The sequence below is a fragment of the Muntiacus reevesi genome, chromosome 2 (genome assembly GCF_963930625.1).
Source record: "Muntiacus reevesi chromosome 2, mMunRee1.1, whole genome shotgun sequence".
NCBI lineage: Eukaryota > Metazoa > Chordata > Mammalia > Artiodactyla > Cervidae > Muntiacus > Muntiacus reevesi.
The window spans coordinates 271,243,573-271,267,920 of record NC_089250.1 but is presented as its reverse complement, the minus strand read 5'-3'; the positions used below and the strand labels follow the sequence as shown (position 1 = coordinate 271,267,920).

The window sequence follows — 24,348 nt, the reverse complement described above, 5'->3', positions numbered from 1 at the left end:
CATTTTGGCAGGCAGGACTCACTCTTAAGTGTAGTCCTAGGATTCAGAACACAGAAGTTATATAGGAAGTGAATTTTGTATAAAACATATTTTTCAGGATTCAGATCACTGCTAACATTTATCCCATTACACCTCACGTTTCCTGGTTCAGGTGTTTCTGTGATGTTGCAACTGTAATATTCTTGCTTTTTGTCTTTAAAAATGATTTTTGTAAGATTTAGTGAGGGATGTGTATAAGTTGCCAAAATTAATGTAGCAAACCAAGCCTTCTTAGTTTTGTTTTCTTTGGAAAATGAACACACCTGCGTTTAGTCAGGTTCTTGCATTTGGGGAATGAAGGTTTTCATCACTGAAGCCCAGGTCTGATCATTTCCAATAGTAATATATTCCACACTCATTTTCCAGACAGAATTCTTATCACATCATTGTATTTTCTAAAATATTTACAAGAATGTTATTACTTATGCATATTTAACTGTTAAGTCTAAAATATAATTCAACACAAATGATAGACATTTTCAAAGGAATAAAAGATTCAGAACCAAGAGCTCTAATTTATTTTGTGTCATTATGTGTTTTTGCACTGTAATGTATTTTAAAAATATAGAATATTGCCACAAATAAATTATAAGATTTAAGCACAGAAATCTATTCCTGATTTTATAAACATGAATAATTTTTCTCCAAAATAGTGTATGTTTGTGTGCATGAAAATTTTAACAGTATATGACATTTTTTCTGGTTTTGATATTTTTGCCAGTTACCTCAACTGGTAAAACATCCATTAGAGTGGCCTCTGTGTTCAGTTCAGTTCAGTGGCTCCGTCAGGTCTCTGTGTTGACAAATCATTTCACATAAAATCGAGCTCAGATCCATTGAAGTAAATCCCAAGCTCTACCATTTTCTGAATATTTGATCAAATATTCCAAACAATTTTGAATAGCAATATTTTTGTTCTAAAATTATTTATGTGGCTCATTCAAGGTTAAGGAATAAAAAACTGTTAGCAAGTTTTATAGTTCAAAAATAGTCAAAAGGATTGTTTTCTCTGCTTACTAATCTATTAAACCTGTAAAATCTGTAAAGCGCATAAAGGTCAATAATAACTATGAATTCTTACCTGGCTCTTTTCAGTTCAGTTCAGTTGCTCAGTTGTGTCCGACTCTCTGCCACCCCACGGACTGCAGCACATCTGACAATCACCAACTACTGGAGCTTATTCAACCATATGTCTGTAGAGTCTGTGACAGCATCCAACCATCTCAACCTTTGTCGTCCCCTTCTCTTCCCGTCTTCAATCTTTCCCAGCATCAGGGTCTTTTCAAATGAGTCAGTTCTTCACATCAGGTGGCTGAGGTATTGGAGTTTCAGCTTCAGCATCAATCCATCCAATGAATATTCAGGACTGATCTCCTTTAGGATGGACTGGTTGGATCTTCTTGCAGTCCAAGGGACTATCAAGGGTCTTCTCCAACACCACAGTTCAAAAGCATCAATTCTTTGGCGCTCAGCTTTATAGTCCAACTCTCACATCCATATATGCCTACTAGAAAAAAACATAGCTTTGACTAGACAGACATTTGTTGACCAAGTAATGTCTCTGCTTTTTTATATGCTGTCTAAGTTGGTCATAGTTTTTCTTCCAAGGAGTAAGCGTCTTTTAATTTCATGACTGCAGTCACCATCTGCAGTGATTTTGGAGCCCAAAACAATAAAGTATCTCACTGTTTCCATTGCTCCCCCATCTATTCGCCAGGAAGTGATGAGACTGGATGCCATGGCTATCAGCCATGGCTCTTTTACCTCCGTGCTATTCACAATGACCATTTATCAACCAGATATTTAGTTAAAACTAAGCTTGTTCAAGATGAAAAACTGTGGCCCCACCCTAGAATTCTTGAATCACAATGTGCTTTTTAAAAATATTCATGCTTTGATTGATATTTATTCTGTGGAACACAAGGAAAATCCTCAAAAGTAAATATGCCTCAGTTGATCACATTTAATGATTTCTCTCCCAGATGAATAAATAAATCATAGCCGCTCAGTCATGTCCCACTCTTCATGAGCACATGGACTATACAGCCTGCCAGTTTCCTCTCTCCATAAGATTCTCCAGGCAAGAATACTGGAGTGAGTTTCCATTTCCTTCTCCAGGGGATCTTCCCCACCCAGGGATCAAATCCAGGTCACCCGCACTGCAGACAAGTTTCTTTACCGTCTGAGCCAGCAGGGAAGTCCAAGTGGCTTTGTGCATCATATGTCATCCTGTTTTCTTCAGGTTAGAAATATGGTAGTGCATATTGCTATGTAAAAAAGTATATTATTGCATAATATCAGACACTTCTTATTGAAAACCTAGTTCTCTGAACTTGCTGTTTTCATCTTGGGTCACATAAGGAAGTCTTCCCACAGTCACATGGCATATGTACTTTGTATTTCAGGGATGGCTGACATTCCAGGGTCTGGCCATAGACTTCACTCAAGAGTAATAAAGTCAGTTCCAAAAAAAAAAAAAGAAAGAAAAAAAAATATAAAAAAAGAGAGTCAGTTCCTAGGTACGTTGATAAGAAGTCCGGGGGTCCCCAAGGAGAGAGGGGTCTGGAATTCTCAAGGAGGAGGAAAGGACAAACTTTTTTGTCTACATTCCTTAGTCTTCATCAATTACATAACTCAGTTTAAACTCTACTAGGGATTATACAACAACAATGTATCCCGCTTGAGGACAGTTTCTCTTTCCTGCAAAACCTTCTGGCTCACCCTGTTATCTGAAAATGTAAATTATGGGAGTGGGTCTAGTAAGATCTTTACAGCCTCCAGACATTCTTTTGATTAATTGTGATGACTAATTAAAAGGTATATATCTCCCTTGCCAAGACTAGCGAGTGGGCACTCTTTCTGCCCCCTTCTGATGTCTATTTCAGAAGCTTTTTCTACCTCTCTTATACTTTAATAAAACGCTATTACACAAAAGCTCTGAGTGATCAAGCCTCATCTCTGGCCCCGGATAGAATTCTTCTTCGGAGGCCAAGAATCCAGGCGTCTTCTGTGTTTCAGCAACAACCTTTCAAGAGGAGCGGGAATACCTGGACCTTGATCAGTGGATATTGTCCAGGGATGTGATGTTACAGAACTGCTGGAACCTGGCCTGCTTGGGTGAGGATAGCTTCCTTCCAGAATCCCTTATCTACCCTCAGGGTTTGGGTTCCTTCACTTGTAGAATGTCTCCTGGAGTCTCCTGCATCCTACGATCTCTGCTATTGAGGAATAAATGGGAGTTTGTGAGTACAGACAGAAAGCTTCATGATGATTCACATGATTCTAACCTTCTTCTTTCTTGAGTTCTCTGCCTCCTTCGCTCTAGACTAGCGGTCACTCTCTAACTTTACTGGTATAAAGTCATGCTGCCCTCCTCATAAAGACAAAGGTCCACCCTTATTTTTGGCTGAGTGTTATTCTGATAGAGATCTCAGGATCTGGGTTTTAGCTATTGCCTACTACAGTAAAGGTGCTTTCTATAAAGCTTTTTGGGAAGTCACATTCTAGACTCTTTACACATTCTACAATGCCTTCTTCTCTCAGGAGACCGCAATGTTGTTCAGTTGCTCAGTCGTGTCTGACACTTTGTGACCCCATGGACTGCAGCACGTCAGGCCTCCCTGTCCATCACCAACCCCCAGAGCTTGCTCAAACTCATGTCCATTGAGTTGATGATATGCCAACTAACCATCTCATCCTCTGTCGCCCCCTTCTCCTCCTGCCCTCAATCTTTGCAAGCATCAGGGTCTTTTCCAATGAGTTGGCTCTTAGCATCAGGTGGCCAAAGTACTGGAGTTTCAGGTTCAGCATCAGTCCTTCCAATGAATATTCAGCACTGATTTCCTTTAGGATGGACTGGTTTGATCTCCTGGCTGTCCAAGGGACTCCCAAGAGTCTTCTCCAACACCACAGTTCAAAAGCATCAATTCTTCGGCACTCAGCCTTCTTTATGGTCCAAATCTCACATCCATACATGACTACTGGAAAAACCATAGCTTTGGCTAGACAGGCCTTTGTTGACAAAGTGATGTCTCTGAGTTTTAACATGCTCTCTAGGTTTGTCACAGCTTTTCTTCCAAGGAGCAAGCATCTTTGAATTTCATGGCTGCAGTCACCCAGTTCAGTGATTCTGGAGTCCAAGGAAATAAAGTCTCTCACTGTTACTATTGTTTCCCCTTTTCTTTGCCATGAAGAGATGGGACTGGATGCCATGATCTTAGTTTTTTGAATTTTGAGTATTATGCCAGCTTTTTCACTCTCCTCTTTCACATTCATCAAGAGGCTCTTTAGTTCTTCTTTGCTTTCTGCCTTAAGGGTGGTGTCAACTGCATATCTGATGTTATTGATATTTTTCCTGGCAATCTTGATTCCAGCTTGAGCCTCATCCAACCCATCATTTTGCATAATGTTATCTGCATATAAGTTAAATAAGCAGGTGACAATATACAACCTTGATGTACTCCTTTCCCAATTTGGAACCAGTTCATTGTTCCATGTTCAGTTCTAACTGTTTCTTCTTGACATGCATGCAGGTTTCTCAGGAAGCAGATCAGGTGGTCTGGTATTCCCAGCTCTTTCAGAATTTTCCGCAGTTTGTTGTAATCCACACAAAGCCATTAGCATAATCAATGAAGCCAAAGTAAATGTTTTCTGGAATTCTCTTGCTTTTTCTATGATCCAACGGATGTTGGCAATTTCATCGCTCACTCATCTGCCTTTTCTACATCCAGCCTGTACATCTGGACATTCTCAGTTCACATACTGTTGAAGCCTAGCTTGTAGGATTTTGAGCATTACCTTTCTGGCAAGTAAAATGAGTGCAATTGTGCAGAAATATGAACATCCTTTGGCATTGATCTTCTTTGGGATTGGAATGAAAACTGATCTTTTCCAACCTGTAGCCACTGGTGTTTTTCCAAATTTGCTGGCATATTGCGTGCAGCACTGTCACATCATCATCTTTTAGGATTTGAAATAGCTCGGCTGGAATTCCATCATCTCCAATAGCTCTGTTTATAGTGATGCTTCCTAAGACCCACTTGACTTCTCACTCTAGGATTTCTGACTCTAGGTGAGTGATCACACCATCGGGCTTATCTGATGTGACAAGATCTTTTTAGTCTAGTTCATCTGTGTTTTTTCACCACCTCTCCTTAATAGCCATGTCCAATTCTTTGTGACCCCATGGACTATACAGTCTGTCGAATTCTCGAGGCCAGAATACTGGAGTGGGTAGCCTTTTCTTCTCCAGGGAACCTTCCCAACCCCGGGATTGAACCTAGGTCTCCCACATTACAGGAGGATTCTTTACCCACTGAGCCACAGGGGAAGCCCAGTATAGTTCATCTCTGTATCCTTGCCACTTCTCCTCTTTATCTTCTGCTTCTGTTAGGTCCATACTGTTTCTGTCCTTTATTGTGCCCATCTTTGCATGAAGTGTTCCCTTGATATCTCTCTTTCTCTTTTTTTATTTTTTGGTTAATTTTTATTTTCTATTGGAGTAGAGTTGATTTCTGTTGTGTTTGTTTTAGGTTTACAAGAACGTGATTCAGTTATACACAGATGTATATCTCTTCTGTTCTTTTTTGGAGTCTTTTCCCATATAGGTTCTTCCAGTGTATCCGATGACTTCCCTGTGCTATGTGGTAGGTCCTCTGGCATTATCTATCTGATAAAAAGTACTGTATTTTTGTTAATCGCAATCTCTAAATGTCTCCCTGCCACTACATTTTTTTTTTTTTTAAGTTGTAAGTTGGGTTTCTACGTCCGTGAGTCTGTTTCTGTTTATAGTTAATTTGTATAAATTTATAGATGCCCCCGCTAAGTGATACTTCTTCTTTCATCTCTGACTTCACTGAGTATGATAAATTCTCAGCCCATCCATGCTCCTGAAAATGTCATTCATTCATTCTTTTGGAGTGTGTTCCAGTGTTTAGATGGACATGAGACTCTTCATTTCTCTATAGATGGAACTTCGGTTGATGCTCTGTCTTAGATATTGTCTGTAGTGCTGCCCTGAAAATAGAGGTGCAGCTATCATTTTAAATCATGATTTTCTCTGGGTCTAAGGCAAGGAGTGGGCTTGCCAGATCGTGTGGCATGTCTATATTTAGTGTTTAAAGAATTTCCACACTCTTTTCCTTGTGGCTGCACCCACTCAATTACACTCCCACCCACAATGTAGGAGGATTCTCCATGACCCTTGCCCTCAGCAACAATTAACCTTTGAAGCCCTTTTGGAAGATGGATGTTCTGCGGGGTGTGATACCTCACTGCAGTTTTGATTAGTGTTTCTCTAAAAGTGATCCTGAGCATCTTTTCATGTGTTTTATGGCCATCTGGGTGCCTTCCTTGGAGAAATATCCATTTAGATCTTTGCCGGTTTTTCTATTGGACTGATAGGGTTTTTGTTTTGTTTTGTTTTTTTGCATCTTTATCATGAGCTGCGTGAGCAGTTTGCATGTTGGAAGATGAATTCATTATTTTAAACATGTGTTGCAAACATTTATTTTCCCATTCTGAGGGTTGTCTTTTTCTTTCCTTTAGGGTTGCCCTTGCAGTGCAAAAGCTTTTTAGGTGATGAGGTGCCTTTTTAAAGTTTTGTTTTAGTTTTAATTATTCTAAACATAGATTCAAAAAGAACGTGTTGTGATTCATGTCAAAGTGTGTTTGCCTATATTTCCCTCAGGAGGATTAGAGTGATCTTCCGTCCATTTAATCTTCAAGCAATTTGGATTTTTTCTTCTGTACGCAGTTAGGGAGAGAGTAAAATCCTTCCCTTTCCCCTTGTTTAAGGAAGCTCCTCCCTGTCCTCCACCCTGACTGCTAACAGCTCACGGCCAGCATCAGTGCAGGAGCGTTCCGTGTCTCCCCGTCCTCTCTGCCATTTTGTTCGTAAACGTTAAGACATAGGCCATACTGAGCTATGTGAGGTGATACGTTCTTGTAGTTTTGATTTTAATTTCTTTAATAACTAGTGATGTGAGCATCTTTTCATGTGCTTTATAGCCACCTGGATGTCTTCTGGGGAGAAATATCTGTTTAGATCTTTGCCCTTTTCTGCTTTTTCTATTGAATAGCATGGGTTGTTTACATGTTCTGGGGATGAATTCTTTATTTTCACCTTGACTGTAACTTAATTTTTTCCTGAGGGTTATTTTGCTTTTCCTTTAGGGCTCCCCTCCTTTTGATCTCTGGTTCCTCTGCTTCTTCTAAATACAACGTGAACATCTGGAAGTTCTCGATTCATATACTGTTAAAGCCTCACTTGGAGAATTTTGAGCATTACTTTACTGGTCTGTGAAAGAAAGTGAAAGTGAAGTCGCTCAGTTGTGTCCAACTCTTTGGGACCCCGCGGACTGTAGCCTACCAGGCTCCTCCCCATGGGTTTCTCCAGCAAGAATACTGGAGTGGGTTGCCATTTCCTCCTCCAGGGGATCTTCCCTACCCAGGGGTCGAACCCAGGTCTCCCGCATTGCAGGCAGACACTTTAACCTCTGAGCCACCAGGGAAGCCCAGTGTGTGATGAATGCAATTGTGCTGTAGTCTGAGCATTCTTTGGCATTGCCTTTCTTTCAGATTGCAATGAAAACTGACCTCTTCCAGTCCTGTGGCCACTGCTGAGTTTTCCAAATTTCCCTGCATATTGAGTGCAGGACTTTAACAGCATCATCTTTTAGGATTTGAAATAGCTCAGCTGGAATTCCATCACCTCCACTAGTTTGTTCATAGTGATGCTTCTTAAGGCCCACTTGACTTTGCGTTCCAGGCCGTCTGGCTCTAGGTGAGTGATCACACCATCGTGGTTATCTTGGTCATTAAGATCTTTCTTGTACAGTTCTTCTGTGTATTCTTGCCACCTCCTCTTAATAGCTTCCGCATCTGTTAGACCCATACCATTTCTGACCTTTATTGTGCCCATTTCTGCATGAAATATTCTTTTAGTATCTCTAATTGTCTTGAAGCGATTTCTAGTGTTTCCCAATCGATTGTTTTCCTTTTTTCTTTGCACTGATCACTGAGGAAGGCTTTCTTATCTCTCCTTGCTATTCTTTGGAACTCTGCATCCAAATGGGTATATCTTTCTGTTTCTTCTTTTACATTTTTGACTTGCAGTTTTGATTTACATTTCTATAACATTTCACACAGTTGAAAACTTTTCATGTGACACTTTTAATAACAGTGTGAGTAAAACTGAGCTTTGGAGATCGGCCTCATGATCTTTTGCCCTGACTTGCCTCTTTTCCCCCGACGCACCTAGGACGTTTCTTCAGGCAGGAGTTTCTTCCTTACAGCCCCTGAGTCCTGGTGAACGCGAAGTGCGGTCAGCCCAGGATTTTCCGTTGCTGTACCAAAAGAGGCCACAAGGCGGCAGCATTTCCTCATGCGTCACAATTATCTGTTCATTTATTACGGTTAACTTTTATTTTCTATTGAAGTAGAGTTGATTTCTGTTGTGTTTATTTTAGGTTGACAAGAACTTGATTCAGTTATACATAGAGGTACATCTTTTCAATTATTTTTCGGAGTCTTTTACCATATAGGTTCTTTGAGTATATTCAGTAGACTTCCTGTGCTATTCAGTAGGTCCATTTCGATTATCTATCTGAAAATAAGTAGTGTGTATCTGTAAACCCCAATCTCTTAATGTTTCCCTTCCCCAAACTTTAAAAAAAAAATCGTAAACCCGTGTTTCTATGTCTGTGATTCTGTCTCAGTTTATGAATCAGTTCACCTGAGGAATTTATAGATTCTCCGTGTATGTGATCCTTCGCTTTCCCTCTCTGACTGGCTTCACTCAGTTTGGTAAATCTCTCGGTCAATCCATGCTCCTAAAATGACTTGTTTTCATTTGTTTCGATGGCTGAGTTTTAATGGACAAGATCCTGGTTATTTCTCTATTGAAGGACAGTTTCATTTATGCTCTGTCTTGGAGATTGTCAGTAATGCTGCCCTGAAAATACGGGTGCAACCATGATTTTCAGTTTTGATTTTCTCCCAATCTAAGACCGGGAGTGGGCTTGCCGGATCATATGTTAAGTCGTCGTGTAGTGTTCTAAGGAATCGCCATAGTGTTTTCGTTTTTGGCCGCACCCACTCATTTCCACCCCCGCCCACATGTAGGAGGAGTCCCTGTTTTCCCAGCCCTCCGCAGCATTTCATCCTTGGAGATCTCTTGGAGGATGGTTCCTCTGAGGGGTGTGAGTGACACCTGGTTGCAGTTTGATTGGCATTTCTGTAAGAGTGGTCCTGAGCATCTTTTCATGTGCTTTATGGACATCTGGGTGCCTTCTTTGGAGAAATGTCCATTCAGATTTTTGCCACCTTTTCTACTGGGTTGATTGTTTTTTTGATCATGAGTTGTGGGGTCTCCGTTGTGGTTCCGCTGGTAAAGAATCCGCCTGCAACGCAGGAGACCTGGGTTTGATTCCTGGGTTGGGAAAATCCCCTGGACAAGGGAAAGGCTACCCACTCCAGTATTGCGGCCTGGAGAATTCCATGGGTTGTATCGTCCATGGGGTCGCAGAGTCGGACTTGACTGAGCGACTTTCACTTTTCCCTTTCATTGTGTGAGCACTTTGCATCTTTGGCGATGAATTAACTCCTTGTTTTTCACTTCGGTTGCAAACACTTACTTCCCCTTCTGAGGGCTTTTTCTTTCCTTAAGGTTGCCTTTCGTGTGGAAAACCTTTTCAGGTTAATGAGGTGCCTTTTTTAAAGTTTAGTTTTATTTTGAATTATTCTGAGCATATACAAAAAAAAAAAAAAAAAAAAAAAAAAACTTGCTGTGGTTTATGTAAAGTGTCTGCTGCCTATATTTTCCTCTAGAGGTTTAGCGTAATTGTCCCTCCAGGTAACTCTTTAATCGGTTTGGAGTTTGTCTGTAAGCGGTTAGCGAGACATGTAAATTCTTTCACTATCCCCTTGGGTAAGGAACCTCCACTCCGTCTAACCTCCTCTATCCTGGCTGTTAACAACTTGCAGTCCCAGCATCAGTGTAGGAGGGCTCCCTTTCCTCCACAACTTCTCCAGCCTTTGTTTTTTCTAAGACTTTTTGACAGAGTCCATTCTGACCAGTACAAACTCATACCTCATTGTAGTTTTGATTTACATTTCTGTAACATTTCACAAAGTTGAAAGCTTCTCGTGAGATATTTTTAATAACGGTGTGAGTGAAACGAGCTTCGGAGATCGCCCTCGTGATCTTTTGCCCTGGTGTGAAACTTTCCCCAGACGCACCTAGGACATTTCTGCCTTAGAGCCTCAGTCCTGGTGAATAGGAAGTGCCCGCAGCCCAGGAGTCTCCGTTGTTGTACCAAAAGCGGCCACAAGGCGGCAGCATTTACTTACGCTTCACATTTATTTATTTCAGTTAATTTATTTAGTGCTGTTAACTTTTATTTTCTATTAAAGTAGAGTTGATTTCTGTTGTGTTTGTTTTAGGCTGACAGGAACTTGATTCCGTTATGCATAGAGGTACATCTACCCTGTTCTGTTTCGGAGTATTTTCCCATATAGTTTCCTTCACTGTTTTGTGCTTTCTTCTTCCATTCAGCGGGTTCATTTGGATGATCTATCTGACAGTAAGTGGTATCTGTTAATCCCAGTCTCTTATTGTCTCCCTTCCCCAACCTTTTTTAAAAAATCATAAACTTATGTTTCTACCTCTGTGAGCCTGTTTCAGTTTATGGATTAGTTCATTTGAGGAATTTATCGATTCCGCATGTGTGTGATAGTTTGCTTTCCCTCTCAGACTGGCTCATTCAGGATTATAAACTCTCAGTCCATCCATGCTCCTGAAAATGGCGTTTTCTCATTTGTTCCGATGGCTGAGTATATTCCAGTGTTTAGATAGAGTTCCTCTTTATATCTCTATTGATGGACCCTTTGGTAGATGCTCTGTCTTGGAGATTGTCAATGGTGCTGCCCTGAAAATAGGGCTGCAACTATCATTTTCAGTTATGATTTTCTCTGGATATAAAGCAAGGGGTGGCCTTGCCAGATCAGGTACTAAGTTTATGTTTAGTGTTTTAAGGAATGTCCATACTGTTTTTCTTGGGGCCGCCCCCACCCCTTTCCCTCCCCGCCCACAGTGCAGGAGGAGTCCCTGTTCCCCTCGCCCTCCGCAGCATTTAACCTGTAGGTCTTTGGGGGGATGGCTGTCTGAGGGGTGAGCTGATACTTCGTTGAGGCTTCAGTTGACATTTCTGTAAGAGTGATCCTGAGCATCTTTCCATGCGCTCTATTGCCATCTGGATGCCTTCTTTGGAAAAACGTCCGTTTAGATCTCTGCCTGTTTTCCTGCTGGGTTGATTTTTTTTTTTTTTTATCTTGACTGTGTCAGCAGTTTGCATCTTTGGAGATGAATTCCTTGTTTTTCACTTCGGTTGCAAACATTTATTTTCCCATTCTGAGGGTTGTCTTTTTCTTTCCTCTAGGATTGCCCTTCCTGTGCAAAACCTTTTTAGGTTAATGAGGTGCCTTTTTTTTTAGTTTAGTTTTATTTTGAATAATTCTGAGTGTAGATCCAAAAAGAACTTGCTGTGATTTATGTCAAAGTGTGTTCTGCATATATTTTCCTCAAGAGATTTAGAGGAATCGTCCCTACATAAAACTCTTGAATCGATTTGAAGTTCCTTCATCGGTAAGCGGTTAGGTAGAGGTGTAAATTCTTTCAGTTTTCAGAAGTTGAAGGAACCTCCACCCCGTCCTCGATCGTGGCTGTTAACAACTTCCAGTCCCAGCCTCAGCGTAGGAGGCCCCCCTTTTCTCCACTACCTCTCCAGCCGTTATCGTTTTGAAGGCTTTTTGACAAAGGCCGCTCTGATCATTATGAGCTGATATCTCCTTGTATTTTTTTAAATTTACATTTCTGTAATATTTCACGAAGCTGAAAGCTTTTCATGCGATGTTTTTAAAAACAATGTGAGTAAAGCTGATCTTTTGAGGTCGGCCCTGTGATCATTGGCCCTGTTCTGAATTTTTCCCCCCAGCCCAGCGAGGACATCAGTTGGGGAGAGGCGTCTCCTCCTGCAGCCCTCGGTCCTGTGAGTGTTAAGCGCCGCCTGCAGTTTCCCCGCTGTTGTTACCAAAGGCGGCCACGAGGCGGCAGCACACCTTCATGTCCCGCGGCTTTCTTTTGTTGGCTAAATTAATATTTGTTTTCTCTTGGAGTAGAGTTGATTTCCGTTGTTGTGTTTGTTTCGGGTTTGCAGGAACTTGATTCAGTTACACGGAGAACTGTACCTGTTCTTTTTCTGGTTTGTCCCAGGTCGGTTCTTTCAGGATGTTTGGTGGACATCTCTGTGTTATTCAGGAGGTCCTTTTGAATTATCTATCTGATAATAAGTTGTAAGTATGTGTTAATCCCAACCTCTTAATGTCTCCCTCCTGTACCTGCTTTTTTAAAATAATCATGTTGGTTTTCTAAGTCTGAGAGTCTGTTTCTCTTTATAAATTCTTTCATTCGTATGAATTTATAGATTCCACCTGTAGGTGATATATTTCTTTCCCTTCCTGACTGACTTCACCCAGTATGACAAATCTCGGTCCATCCATGCTGCCGACAGTGATATTTTTCGCTGTTTCTGACGGCTGAGTGACGCCCGCGTGCAGACGGGTCAGTGGCTTCACTTCTCTATTGATGGACATTTCGGCGACGCTCTTCACTGTGCTGGGCTCAGTCGCTCAGTCGTGTCTGACTCTCTGCGACCCCATGGCCTGTAGCCCGCCAGGCTCTGCTGTTTTGGGGGGATTCTCCAGGCAAGAATACCGGAGGGGGTTGCCACGCACTCCTCCAGGGGATCTCCCCAACCCAGGGCTCAAATCCAGGTCTCCCGCATTGCAGGCAGATTCTTTTTTTTTTTTTTTTTGAAGTTTTGAAAACTTTTATTTTACATACAAAGAGCTAGTATTATTTCCGCCTAAAGTTGATATGCTTGATGAGCCATCTAAGGAAGTTCAGTTAGTCCAACTTAATGAAGCCGATGTCCTTAGCATACTGGCGGAAACACTGGCGGCACATATTGAGGCCGTAATTCCGGATCAGACCATGCCGGTTTGAGCAGACCCGGCAAGAGCGAGAACCCTGGCCGAATTTTCTCGGATGGCTCCAGTAGAGCTGCTGGTGACCCATGTTGCTTTCTCGGCTGCAACGAGGTAAAAGGCTGCAGGCAGATTCTTTACCAGCTGAGCCACTGGGGAAGCTTTCTTAAATATTGCCATTATTACTGCCTTGAAAATATGGTTGCAAATATCATTTTAAATTATGGTTTTCTCCGGACCTAAGGCAATGGGTGGGCTTGCCTGATCATGCAGGAACTATGTTTAGTGTGTTTCAGCCATCTTCATACTGCTTTCTTTCATTGATGCCCCCACCCATTTACATCCCCGCCCACAGTGTAGGAAGATTCCTGTTTGCCTCACCTTCCGCATCATTTAATCTTTGTAGATCTTTTGGAAGATGGCCATTCTGAGGGGTGTGCGTTGATGCCACGTTGCAGTTTTGATGGGCGTTTCTCTAACAGTGATGCTGATCATCTTTCATATGCTCTATGGCCATCTGGATGCCATCTGAAGACAAAGGTCTATTTCGATCTTTGGCCTGTTTTTCTATTGATTGTTGTTTTATATTGAGCTGAATGAAATGTTTGCATGCTTTTGGAGATGAATAAGTTGCTTTTACAGAGAAGGAAATGGCAACCCACTCCAGTGTTCTTGCCTGGAGAATCCCAGGGACAGAGGAGCCTGGTGGGCTGCCATCTGTGGGGTCGCACAGAGTCCGACACGACTGAAGCAACTTAGCAGCAGCAGCAGCAAGTCGCTTTTAAAATCTATTGTAACCATTTCCCCCAATTTAAGTGTTGTCTTTTTCTTTCATTTAAGAAAGAAATGGTGGTCCTTGCTGTGCAAAAGTTTTTGAGGTTAACGAGGTTGCTTTTGTTGAGGTTTTTGTTCGTTTTCTTTTTATTGTTGTTGTTGTTGTTATCCTAAGAGCAAAACCAAGAACGTGCTGTGATTTATTTCAAAACCTGTTTTGCCTATATTTTCCTCAAAAAGTTTAGAGTATCCATCCCTCCACTTAGTTCTTTAATTGATTTGGACTTTCTTTTCTGCATGAGGTTAGGGAGAGACGTAGTTTCATTCACTTTTCACTTAAGGAGCCTCCGCGTTGTCCTCTGCTCTGGCTGTTAACAGCTGACATTGCCAGCATCAAGGTAGGAGAATTTCTTTTCCTCCAAAACCTCTCCACCGTTTACTGTGGGTAGAGTTTTTGACACAAGCCATTCTGGCTGGGGTTAGCTCATATTTAGTTATAGTTTTGATTTGAATTTCTCTAAAATTACTTCATGTTGAAAGGTTTCCGTGTGATTAAAAAAAAAAAAAAAACAACTGCGATTAAAACCGACCTCTCAAGACTGGCCTCTTGACCATCTGCCCTGTTTTAAATTCTTTTTCCAGGACCTACCCCAGGACATTTGTTGAGAATAGGTGTTTTTACTTAACATCCCTGAAGGACTGGTGAATATGAAATGCCCAAGAGCACAGGTTTTTCAGTTGTTGTTACCCAAGCAGCCACAAGGCGGCAGCATTTTTCATCCTCCACTTTTTTGGGTAATTTCTTTTTTTTTCCTAATAGAGTTGATTTCTGATGTGTTTGCTGTGGGTGTACAGAAACTTGATTCAGTTATAAATAGATGTACAGCCGTTCTTTTCTGGGATCTTTTCCCATGAAGGTTATCACAGTGCATTCTTTCAACTTCCTGTGCTATTCAGGTGGTTCCTTTAGATTACCTGTTTGCTGTGTAGTAATGTGTGCATGTGAGAGTTGGACTATAAAGAAAGCTGAGCGCCAAAGAATTGGTGCTTTTGAACTGTGGTGTTGGAGAAGACGCTTGAGGGTCCCTTGGACTGCAAGGGGATCCAACCAGTCCATCCTAAAGGAGATCAGTCCTGGGTGTTCATTAGAAGGACTGATGCTGAAGCTGAAACTCCAATACTTTGGTCACCTGATGTGAAGAGCTGACTCATTTGAAAAGACCCTGATGTTGGGAAAGATTGAAGGCAGGAGGAGAAGGGACCATAGAGGCTGAGATGGTTCGATGGCATCACTGACTCAATGGACATGGGTTTGAGTGGACTCCGGGAGTTGGTGATGGACAGGGAGGCCTGGCGTGCTGCGGTTCATGGGGTTGCAAAGAGTCAGACATGACTGAGCAACTGAACCGAACCGAACTGTACATTTTAATCCCTCTTAGTATATTCCTCCTGCAACTTTTAAAAAAATAAACCAACAATGAAATGGTTTTTTTTTTTTTTTTAACTCTGGGTCTGTTTCTATTTGCAAGTTTTTTCATTTGCATGAATTTCTGGCTTCCACCTGTAAGTAATATTTTAGGATGTTTGTCTTTGGTCTCATACCTCAGTGTGATAATCTCTCGGTACATCCATGCTGCTGCCCCTGGTATTTTTATTTTCTGAGTGTATTCCACTGTATAGATGGGCCAGTTAGTCTTCATTTTTCTGTCAATGGATATTTTGGTTAATGCTCTGGCTTGGTTATTATGAACAGTGCTGCCCTGAAAATTGAAATGTACATATTCTTTTGAATTAAGATTTTTTTCCAGATGAAAGCAGGAAGTGCTATTGCTGAAAAATGTGCTAACTCTCTATTTCATGTTTTAAGGAACCTCCAAATATTTTCCTTTGTGGCTGCACCCACCCATTTACAGCCCTGCCCACGGTGTAGGAGGGTTCTCTGTTCCCCTCGCCCTCCGCAGCACTTAAGCTTTGAAGATCTTTTGAGGCCGTTCTGAGCCGTGTGCGGTGATGGATCATGGTAGTTTCCATTTGCAGTTCTTTAATAATTACTGATGTTGAGTATCTTTCCATGGGCTTTTTACTTTCTACGGGGGAGTACAGTTAACCTCTGGGAAGTGGCTTCTTGAAAGTCAGCCCTGTTTGAGTTCTGTTCGTGTGATTTACTCCGGAAGATTTCTTTAGGGCTGGTGTCATTTAGAGCCCCACAGAACTTGGTAAGAGCGTCAGCACCGGTTTTCAAGGGGCTGTTACAGGGAATGACCACAAGGTGGCAGCATTTCCTCGTGCCCGCTCTGATTACCTGGGCAACCAGAGCCTTAGGGCAAGTCCGCTTTCTGGGTTGTCAGTGAGAATGCATCCCGGGGATCTTCCCGACCCAGGGGTTGAACCCGCTTCTCTTCTGTCTCCTACATTGGCTGGTGGATTCTTTACCGCTAGCGCCACCCGGGAAGCCCTAAGGCTTGTGTCTCCTTACTTCTTCCCCCTTACCCTTCATCCCTAAGGCGATCGCAATGATTGCAACACCCCTCTGCAGAGGGAGCTGTCCTCTCAGTGGGGTGACCCTAAGGAAGGAGGCTGGAGGTGGGAACCCCGCCACCAGGAGACACGGGGCCCAGGGCACTTTGCAAGGCTCTTCCACCCGAGAGACCCCACCATCCTTTGGGGGGGACGAGATTTAGTTCTGCTGCAGGAGGGTCCCCTGGATCTGGAGACTGTGGACTCATACAGAGGGGAACAGGAAGCCCATGTCCATCGAGATGAGGGGCTCATTGGCTGGGATATCCTCCCCAGCGCCCTCAGCCCCAGGACAGTCCCGCCTGGGGACCCAGCCTTCTCAGGCCCGAGGGATGTGACCCAGCCCAGATCCCCAAGGCCTGAGGGGAACAGAACCAGCAGTTCTTTTGTCTTTCTTTCTTTCCTATTCTTTTTTATGTTTATTTTGAATTTGAGTGTATAGATGACTTGCATTGTTGTGGGTTTTTTGTGTGTATGTGTAAAGCAGCATTATTCATTTATACATAGATGTATATGTGTTCTTTTTGGGTTCTTTTTCTCATATAGGTTATTTATAGAGTCAAAGTAGGGTTCCTTGTGATCTACGGTGGGTCCTTATGGATTATTTGCAGTGTGTATATGTTATTCTCAACATATATTTCTCCCTGCACCCCGCCCTTCATTTTTGGTAGCCATAAGTTTCTCTACTAAGTGTATGAAGTTATTGTTTTGTAAAGAAGTTCATTTGTTTCCATGTTTGGATTCCACCTAGAAGTGATAACATGTGATACTTTGTCTCAATTACTTCACCTAGTGTGACGTCTCTAGTTCTTTCCTGAATGGAAGTGGCATTCTTTCATCTTTTTTGGCTGGGTAATGCCATGGTATCTGAACCCCATCTTCTTTAACCATTCATCTGTCCTTCTACACTTAGGTTTCTTTTGTGTCTTGGTGATTGTATCCAGTGATGCCATGATGGTTGCTGTGCAGTATGTTTTGAAAATTTGGTTTTCCCAGGATCCACGCCCAGGCGTGGGATGCTGGGTCACGTGGTACTGTGTTGTTGCCTGTCTGAAAGCCCCTCCAGAGCGGATGCACTGATTTACATTTCTACCCACAGGGAAGGAGGGTTCCCTTCTCTCCACACCCCCTCCAGCATTTATCGTCGAATTTTTGAGGTGGCCATGCTGACTGGGGAGAAATGATCCCTCACTGAACTTCTGATTTGCATTTCTCTAATGATTAGGGACGCTGAGCATCTTTTCACGTACTTTATGGCCACCTGGATGCCTTCTCTGGATGCCTTCTCTGGAGAAATGCCCATTTTGATCTTTGGCCCAGTTTTCTATTTTTTTTTTTTTTTTAATTGAGCTGCATGGACTGTTTGCATGTTTTGGAGATGAATTCCTTGTATCTCCATTTGCAAACACTTTTTTTCCCCACCCATTCTGAGGGTTGTCTTTTTCTTTCATTTATGGTTTACCTTGATGCTCGAATGCTTTTAAGGTTAATGAGGACCCATTTGTTTAGTTTATTTTATTATTCTAAGAATGAATCCAGAAAGAACTGGATGCGATTTATATCAAAGCATGGTCTGTATATTTTCCTCAAAAGCTTTATACTGTCCATCCCTCCATTTAGATCTTTAATTGATTTGGCGTATGTTTTTCTGCATGGGGTTAAGCAGTGTAGTGATTTCATCGTCTTTTCACTTGTTTGAGGAAGCTCCACCTTGTCGTCCATACTGACGGTTAACAGCTTACCTTGCCAGCATCAGTGTAGGAGGGTCCCCGTTTCCCCACACCCTCTCCAGCATTTACTGTTTGCAGACTTTTTGCCAGTGGCCATTCTGATCGGAGTGAGGTGATACCTCATTGTAGATTTGGTTTGAATTTCTATAAGTTTTAGTGATACTGAAATCTTTTCATGTGATTATTTTGAAAGAGTGTGAGCAAAACTTACCTCCCAAGGTTGGCTTCTTGACCAATTGCCAGGTTTTGAGTTCTTTTTCCAGGGTCTACCTAAGGTCATTCGTTGACAACAGGTGTTTATTCCTTGCATCCCTGAAGGCCTGGTGAATAATACATGGCCATCTACACAGGTTTTAAGTTGTTGCTACCCAGAGTGGCCACAAGGTGGCAACATTTCTTCATGCCCCACTCTATTATTTTTGGTCATTTAAATTTTTATATTCTACTGGAGTAGACGTGATTTCCGATGCTGTGCTTGTTTTTGGTTTTCAGGAACTTGAGTCAGTTATACATAGACATAATCTATTAGACATGTGCCTTCTATTACATTGAGAAAAACTGTACTTTGGAAAAATACATGTTTTTAGAGGTTCTAAAATATGTCCTTGAGTTTGCTAATCAGAGACTGTCAGTGCAGCAAATAGTTCACAATTGCTTTCATCTTGGTTTTCACTGGGGGTTAATTTTTTCAAGGTTAAAATTTATGGACTCAAATCTACTAAAGTGACAAGGAAAATGTTTGAGTGTGTATGGCAAGTCAGATATGTGCTGTCAGGGAGAGAAGAATATAAAGACTGGAAATATTTTTGTTGTAAAAAAGTAATGATAATTCTATTCTCTAGTCAGTCATTTATAAATGGGGAAAAGTAGAACAAATTAATAAATTCTTGGCCTTGAGAGGCCTTTTGGGAATTTAGTCTCAGACTCCTGAGGAATTACGGCAGAGTCAGTATAGAAGAAGCTGTGTGCTCAGCACACCAGACTTAGTTTTAAAACAAATTAGTCTCGGCCTAGTTTAATGAAAATGGAGGCAATTTTAGAAAGACAATATGTTTCACTAAATATTAAATTCTAGTTTTGTTAATTAAAGTCTATGTTTACTAAGAAGCTCTTATGACACAGTTCCTTGCTTTTATGTTATAATGCTAATGAGAGCTAACTGAATTATTAAGGGGCTATCTAAGTTCATCTCTAAAACTTGCCTCAGTGATCAATCTTTGGATAAAAGTCGGAATCTCCATGATCTATAGCCAGGAGATTAACACCAGGCTACATTTACTTAACAAACTAAGTCAGAGGACCTGGGACATATTGACTATATATATATATATATATATTTTAGTTGGAGGCTAATTACTTCACAACATTTCAGTGGGTTTTGTCATACATTGACATGAATCAGCCATTGAGTTACATGTATTCCCCATCCCGATCCCCCCTCCCACCTCCCCCTCCACCCAATTCCTCTGGGTCCTCCCAGTGCACCAGGCCCGAGCACTTGTCCCATGCATCCCACCTGGGCTGGTGATCTGTTTCACCATAGATAATATACATGCTGTTTTTTCAAAACATCCCACCCTCACCTTCTCCCACAGAGTTCAAAAGTCTGTTCTGTACTTCTGTGTCTCTTTTTCTGTTTTGCATATAGGGTTATCATTACCATCTTTCTAAATTCCATATATATGTGTTAGTATGCTGTACTGTTCTTTATCTTTCTGGCTTACTTCACTCTGTATAATGGGCTCCAGTTTCATCCATCTCATCAGAACTGATTCAAATGAATTCTTTTCAACGGCTGAGTAATATTCCATGGTGTATATGTACCACAGCTTCCTTATCCATTCGTTTGCTGATGGGCATCTAGGCTGCTTCCATGTCCTGGCTATTATAAACAGTGCTGCGATGAACATTGGGGTGCACGTGTCTCTTTCAGATCTGGTTTCCTCGGTGTGTATGCCCAGAAGTGGGATTGCTGGGTCATATGGCAGTTCTATTTCCAGTTTTTAAAGAAATCTCCACACTGTTCTCCATAGTGGCTGTACTAGTTTGCATTCCCACCAACAGTGTAAGAGGGTTCCCTTTTCTCCACACCCTCTCCAGCATTTATTTCTTGTAGACTTTTGGATAGCAGCCATCCTGACTGGCGTGTAATGGTACCTCATTGTGGTTTTGATTTGCATTTCTCTAATAATGAGTGATGTTGAGCATCTTTTCATGTGTTTGTTAGCCATCTGTACATCTTCTTTGGAGAAATGTCTGTTTAGTTCTTTGGCCCATTTTTTTTATTGGGTCATTTATTTTTCTGGAATTGAACTGCAGGAGTTGCTTGTATATTTTTGAGATTAATCCTTTTTCTGTTGCTTCATTTGCTATTATTTTCTCCCAATCTGAGGGCTGTCTTTTCACCTTACTTATAGTTTCCTTTGTTGTGCAAAAGCTTTTAAGTTTCATTAGGTCCCATTTGTTTATTTTTGCTTTTATTTCCAATATTCTGGGAGGTGGGTTATAGAGGATCTTGCTGTGATTTATGTCGGAAAGTGTTTTGCCTATGTTCTCCTCTAGGAGTTTTTTAATTTCTTGTCTTACATTTAGATCTTTAATCCATTTTGAGTTTATTTTTGTGTATGGTGTTAGAAAGTGTTCTAGATTCATTCTTTTACAAGTGGTTGACCAGTTTTCCCAGCACCACTTGTTAAAGAGGTTGTCTTTTTTCCATTGTATATCCTTGCCTCCTTTGTCAAAGATAAGGTGTCCATAGGTTTGTGGATTTATCTCTGGGCTTTCTATTCTGTTCCATTAATCTATATTTCTGTCATTGTGCCCGTACCATACTGTCTTGATGACTGTGGCTTTGTAATAGAATCTGAAATCAGGCAAGTTGATTCCTTCAGTTCCATTCTTCTTTCTCAAGATTACTTTGGCTATTCGAGGTTTTTTGTATTTCCATACAAATTATGAAATTATTTGTTCTAGTTCTGTGAAAAATACCGTTGGTAGCTTGATAGGGATTGCACTGAATCTATAGATTGCTTTGGGTAGAATAGCCATTTTGACAATATTGATTCTTCCAATCAATGAACATGGTATGTTTCTCCATCTGGTTGTGTCCTCTTTGATTTCTTTCATCAGTATTTTATAGTTTTCTATGTATAGGTCTTTTGTTTCTTTAGGTAGATATGCTCCTAAGTATTTCATGCTTTTTGTTGCAGTGGTGAATGGTATTGTTTCCTTAATTTCTCTTTCTGCTTTTTTCATTGTTAGTATATAGGAATGCAAGGGATTTCCGTGTGTTAATTTTATATCCTGCAACTTTGCTATATTCATTAATTAGCTCTAGTAATTTTCTGGAAGAGTCTTTAGGGTTTTCTATGTAGAGGATCATGTCATCTGCAAACAGTGAGAGTTTCACTTCTTCTTTTCCTATCTGGATTCCTTTTACTTCTTTTTCTGCTCTGATTGCTGTGGCCAAAACTTCCAAAACTATGTTGAATAGTAGTGGTGAGAGTGGACACCCTTGTCTTGTTCCTGATTTTAGGGGGAATGTTTTCAAATTTTTACCATTGAGGGTGATGCTTGCTGTGGGTTTGTCATATATAGCTTTTATTATGTTGAGGTATGTTCCTTCTATGCCTGCTTTCTGGAGAGTTTTAATCATAAATGAGTCTTGAATTTTGTCAAAGGCTTTCTCTGCATCTATTGAGATAATCATATGGTTTTTATCTTTCAATTTGTTAATGTGGTGTATTACATTGACTGATTTGCGGATATTAAAGAATCCTTGCATTCCTGGGATAAAGCCCACTTGGTCATGGTGTATGATTTTTTTAATATGTTGTTGGATTCTGTTTGCTAGAATTTTGTTAAGGATTTTTTCATCTATGTTCATCAGTGATATTGGCCTGTAGTTTTCTTTTTTTGTGGCATCTTTGTCTGGTTTTGGAATTAGGGTGATGGTGGCCTCATAGAATGAGTTTGGAAGTTTACCTTCTGCAATTTAGTAAGATAGGTGTTAGCTGTTCTCTAAATTTTTGGTAGAATTCAGCTGTGAAGCCATCTGGTCCTGGGCTTTTGTTTGCTGGAAGATTTCTGATTACAGTTTCAATTTCCTTGCTTGTGATGGTTCTGTTAAGATCTTCTATTTCTTCCTGGTTCAGTTTTGGAAAGTTATACTTTTCTAAGAATTTGTCCATTTCATCGAAGTTGCATATTGACTATACTTAAAACAGGTTCTCAAATTCTTACTTATGATCCTACTAATACTGCTAGCTATATTATTTGCCTTTCTGCCTGCTTTGCACAATTGTTTCTTCCATTACTGAATGTGTGACTGAGCGACTGAGAAAATGATGATATGAGATCAGTGAGGGTGATGGTGAAACTCTAGATGTGGGAAGAAGCAACAAGAGGGAACGTTTTCATGGACCATAGAGGCGGGTGAGACAGGCGATCCAGGGTCTATTGGCTCCTGTTTCTTGGGTTAGTGGCCTGTCAGCAGAATCTTTGCCAGACCTAGGAATGAGCATTTCTAGCACCATGGGAGAAAATGGACGTGATATGCCCCCAAAACCATGGTCAAATCGCCAGGAAGGGGCCATGCCAACTGAAAACCAGCACTTGCCGTCTGCCTCTGCTAGGATTAGATCTGGACCTGCTGCAGCATAGGCCCTGCAACACGCCCTGAAAGGCATTGAGGGGGGAGATCAGGAACGAGGCATCTGTGCTCTGGGAAAAGCTGGCAGAACAGGCCTTCAGATAGTTAGATACTCTCAGGCAAAGATTTTCATGAGCCCAGATTTTGTCTTTTCTCATACCTAGAGGAGCATTAAAGTCAGTAACAGTGACAACTGCTCTGATTAATATGTGAATCAATATGTGAATCAAAGGTTAGAACCTACTTAGATAAAACTAGACAACTGGCTACCAAGCTACGGGTCTCCTTGAAGTGCCAGGTCTACACTGGGATTCCAGCTTCTTCAACTGGGGAAAAATTGTGATTGATTTTTTTATATGAATGTTCAGGTTTCCACTCCTCCAACTACTTGAAACTGAGTCTGTCACACCTACATCAGTCACTCTGGGCTAATACAAAGACATCAAAGCATGTGAGACCACAGCAGAAGGCTCCATTCCTTTGGAGAGGGTAGCACCAGTGTGACTCTAGCTGAACCAGGATCAAAATTGCTAAAAAATGTAACCTGGTTCTTACTCCTGCTATAGCTCCTGCTCACAATAATTTGTGATAATTAATCACAGATCTTTGGCCCCTGGCTTTTTAAATCCACTTGTTATGTTTGTCTCTTTCAGATTACGATGGTTTCACATCAAGATAATGGTTTCACATCAAGATAATGGTTTCACATCAAGATAATGGTTCCAGCTACTCCTCGGAACAGACTCTGTGTGTTGGGGGACATTATGGGAGGTCCCGCCCGTGACGAGGTCACGAAGAAAATACCAGGCAGGCAATGCTATCCGGGACCCCATCCATGACGAGGTCATGAGGATAATACCTGACAGGCAAGGCCGTCTAGGATAAGGGACCCTCCAGGTTGGCCTCGGCCTCTACCATACCCAATATCCTCCCCCCTTTTCTGCTGTTGTTCTTATTTGTCCTGCTGCAGATTCTTGTGTTGCCTGCTGAGAGCTCTCCTGCTCCTCTTTCACTGAATAAAGACCAACTTAAAAGCTAATTAATAAATCTCCTGGATGCTGGTACCCTGTGAAGGGGCCAGGGATGAAGGAAATGCTTCAATTCAAACCCTTTTGCTGGCATTCTAGCTTGTTTGATAAATATGTGCTCTCATTGCACAAAATACTCATGATTGTTCTAAACATCCTAAGCAGAGTATGCTAACAAAAGAAACTATTAAGCATAGGTCTCTCCGCGGGGTGCAAAAAGCCCCACAAGTACTATAGCCACATATATGCCTAACAGAAAATAGGTTAGATAGAGATTAGCTGGTGGCTTCTTGCAGGTAATTAACTTTTGGACTAAGAGCCTGTTTTGTGCCATATCTGCTGTTTTTGCAATCCTTTGCCTTTCTCTTCTATGAAAATGTAATCCTATCTAGTTCCCTTGGAGTTGACACCTAATAGAAAGAAAAGAGATTAACCACAAAAAAGACAGGGTTGGCTACTGAAGTTGCTTAAAGTTGCACGAGTTGCAAGCCACAAATTGTCAACAGGCCTGAAAGCCAAAAGATATGATACATAGAGATTAACCATAAAAAAGGCCCTAATAGGC

At 41.4% G+C, this 24,348-nt stretch overlaps 1 protein-coding gene across 1 annotated transcript; it reads right to left on the bottom strand.

Annotated features, from left to right (window-relative positions):
• Positions 1–12,950: 12,950 nt before the first annotated feature.
• Positions 12,951–13,203, bottom strand: LOC136158896 (small ribosomal subunit protein uS14-like). The gene has a single exon (XM_065920739.1). The coding sequence runs from the start codon at positions 13,172–13,174 to the stop codon at positions 13,004–13,006; it is 171 nt and encodes a 56-aa protein (XP_065776811.1). The 5' UTR covers positions 13,175–13,203; the 3' UTR covers positions 12,951–13,003.
• Between the last annotated feature and the right edge of the window lie 11,145 nt (positions 13,204–24,348).

What these genes read in the sequence shown, in the direction of transcription:
- LOC136158896 (XM_065920739.1), bottom strand. Translation starts at nt 13,174, where the DNA reads ATGGGTCACCAGCAGCTCTACTGGAGCCATCCGAGAAAATTCGGCCAG.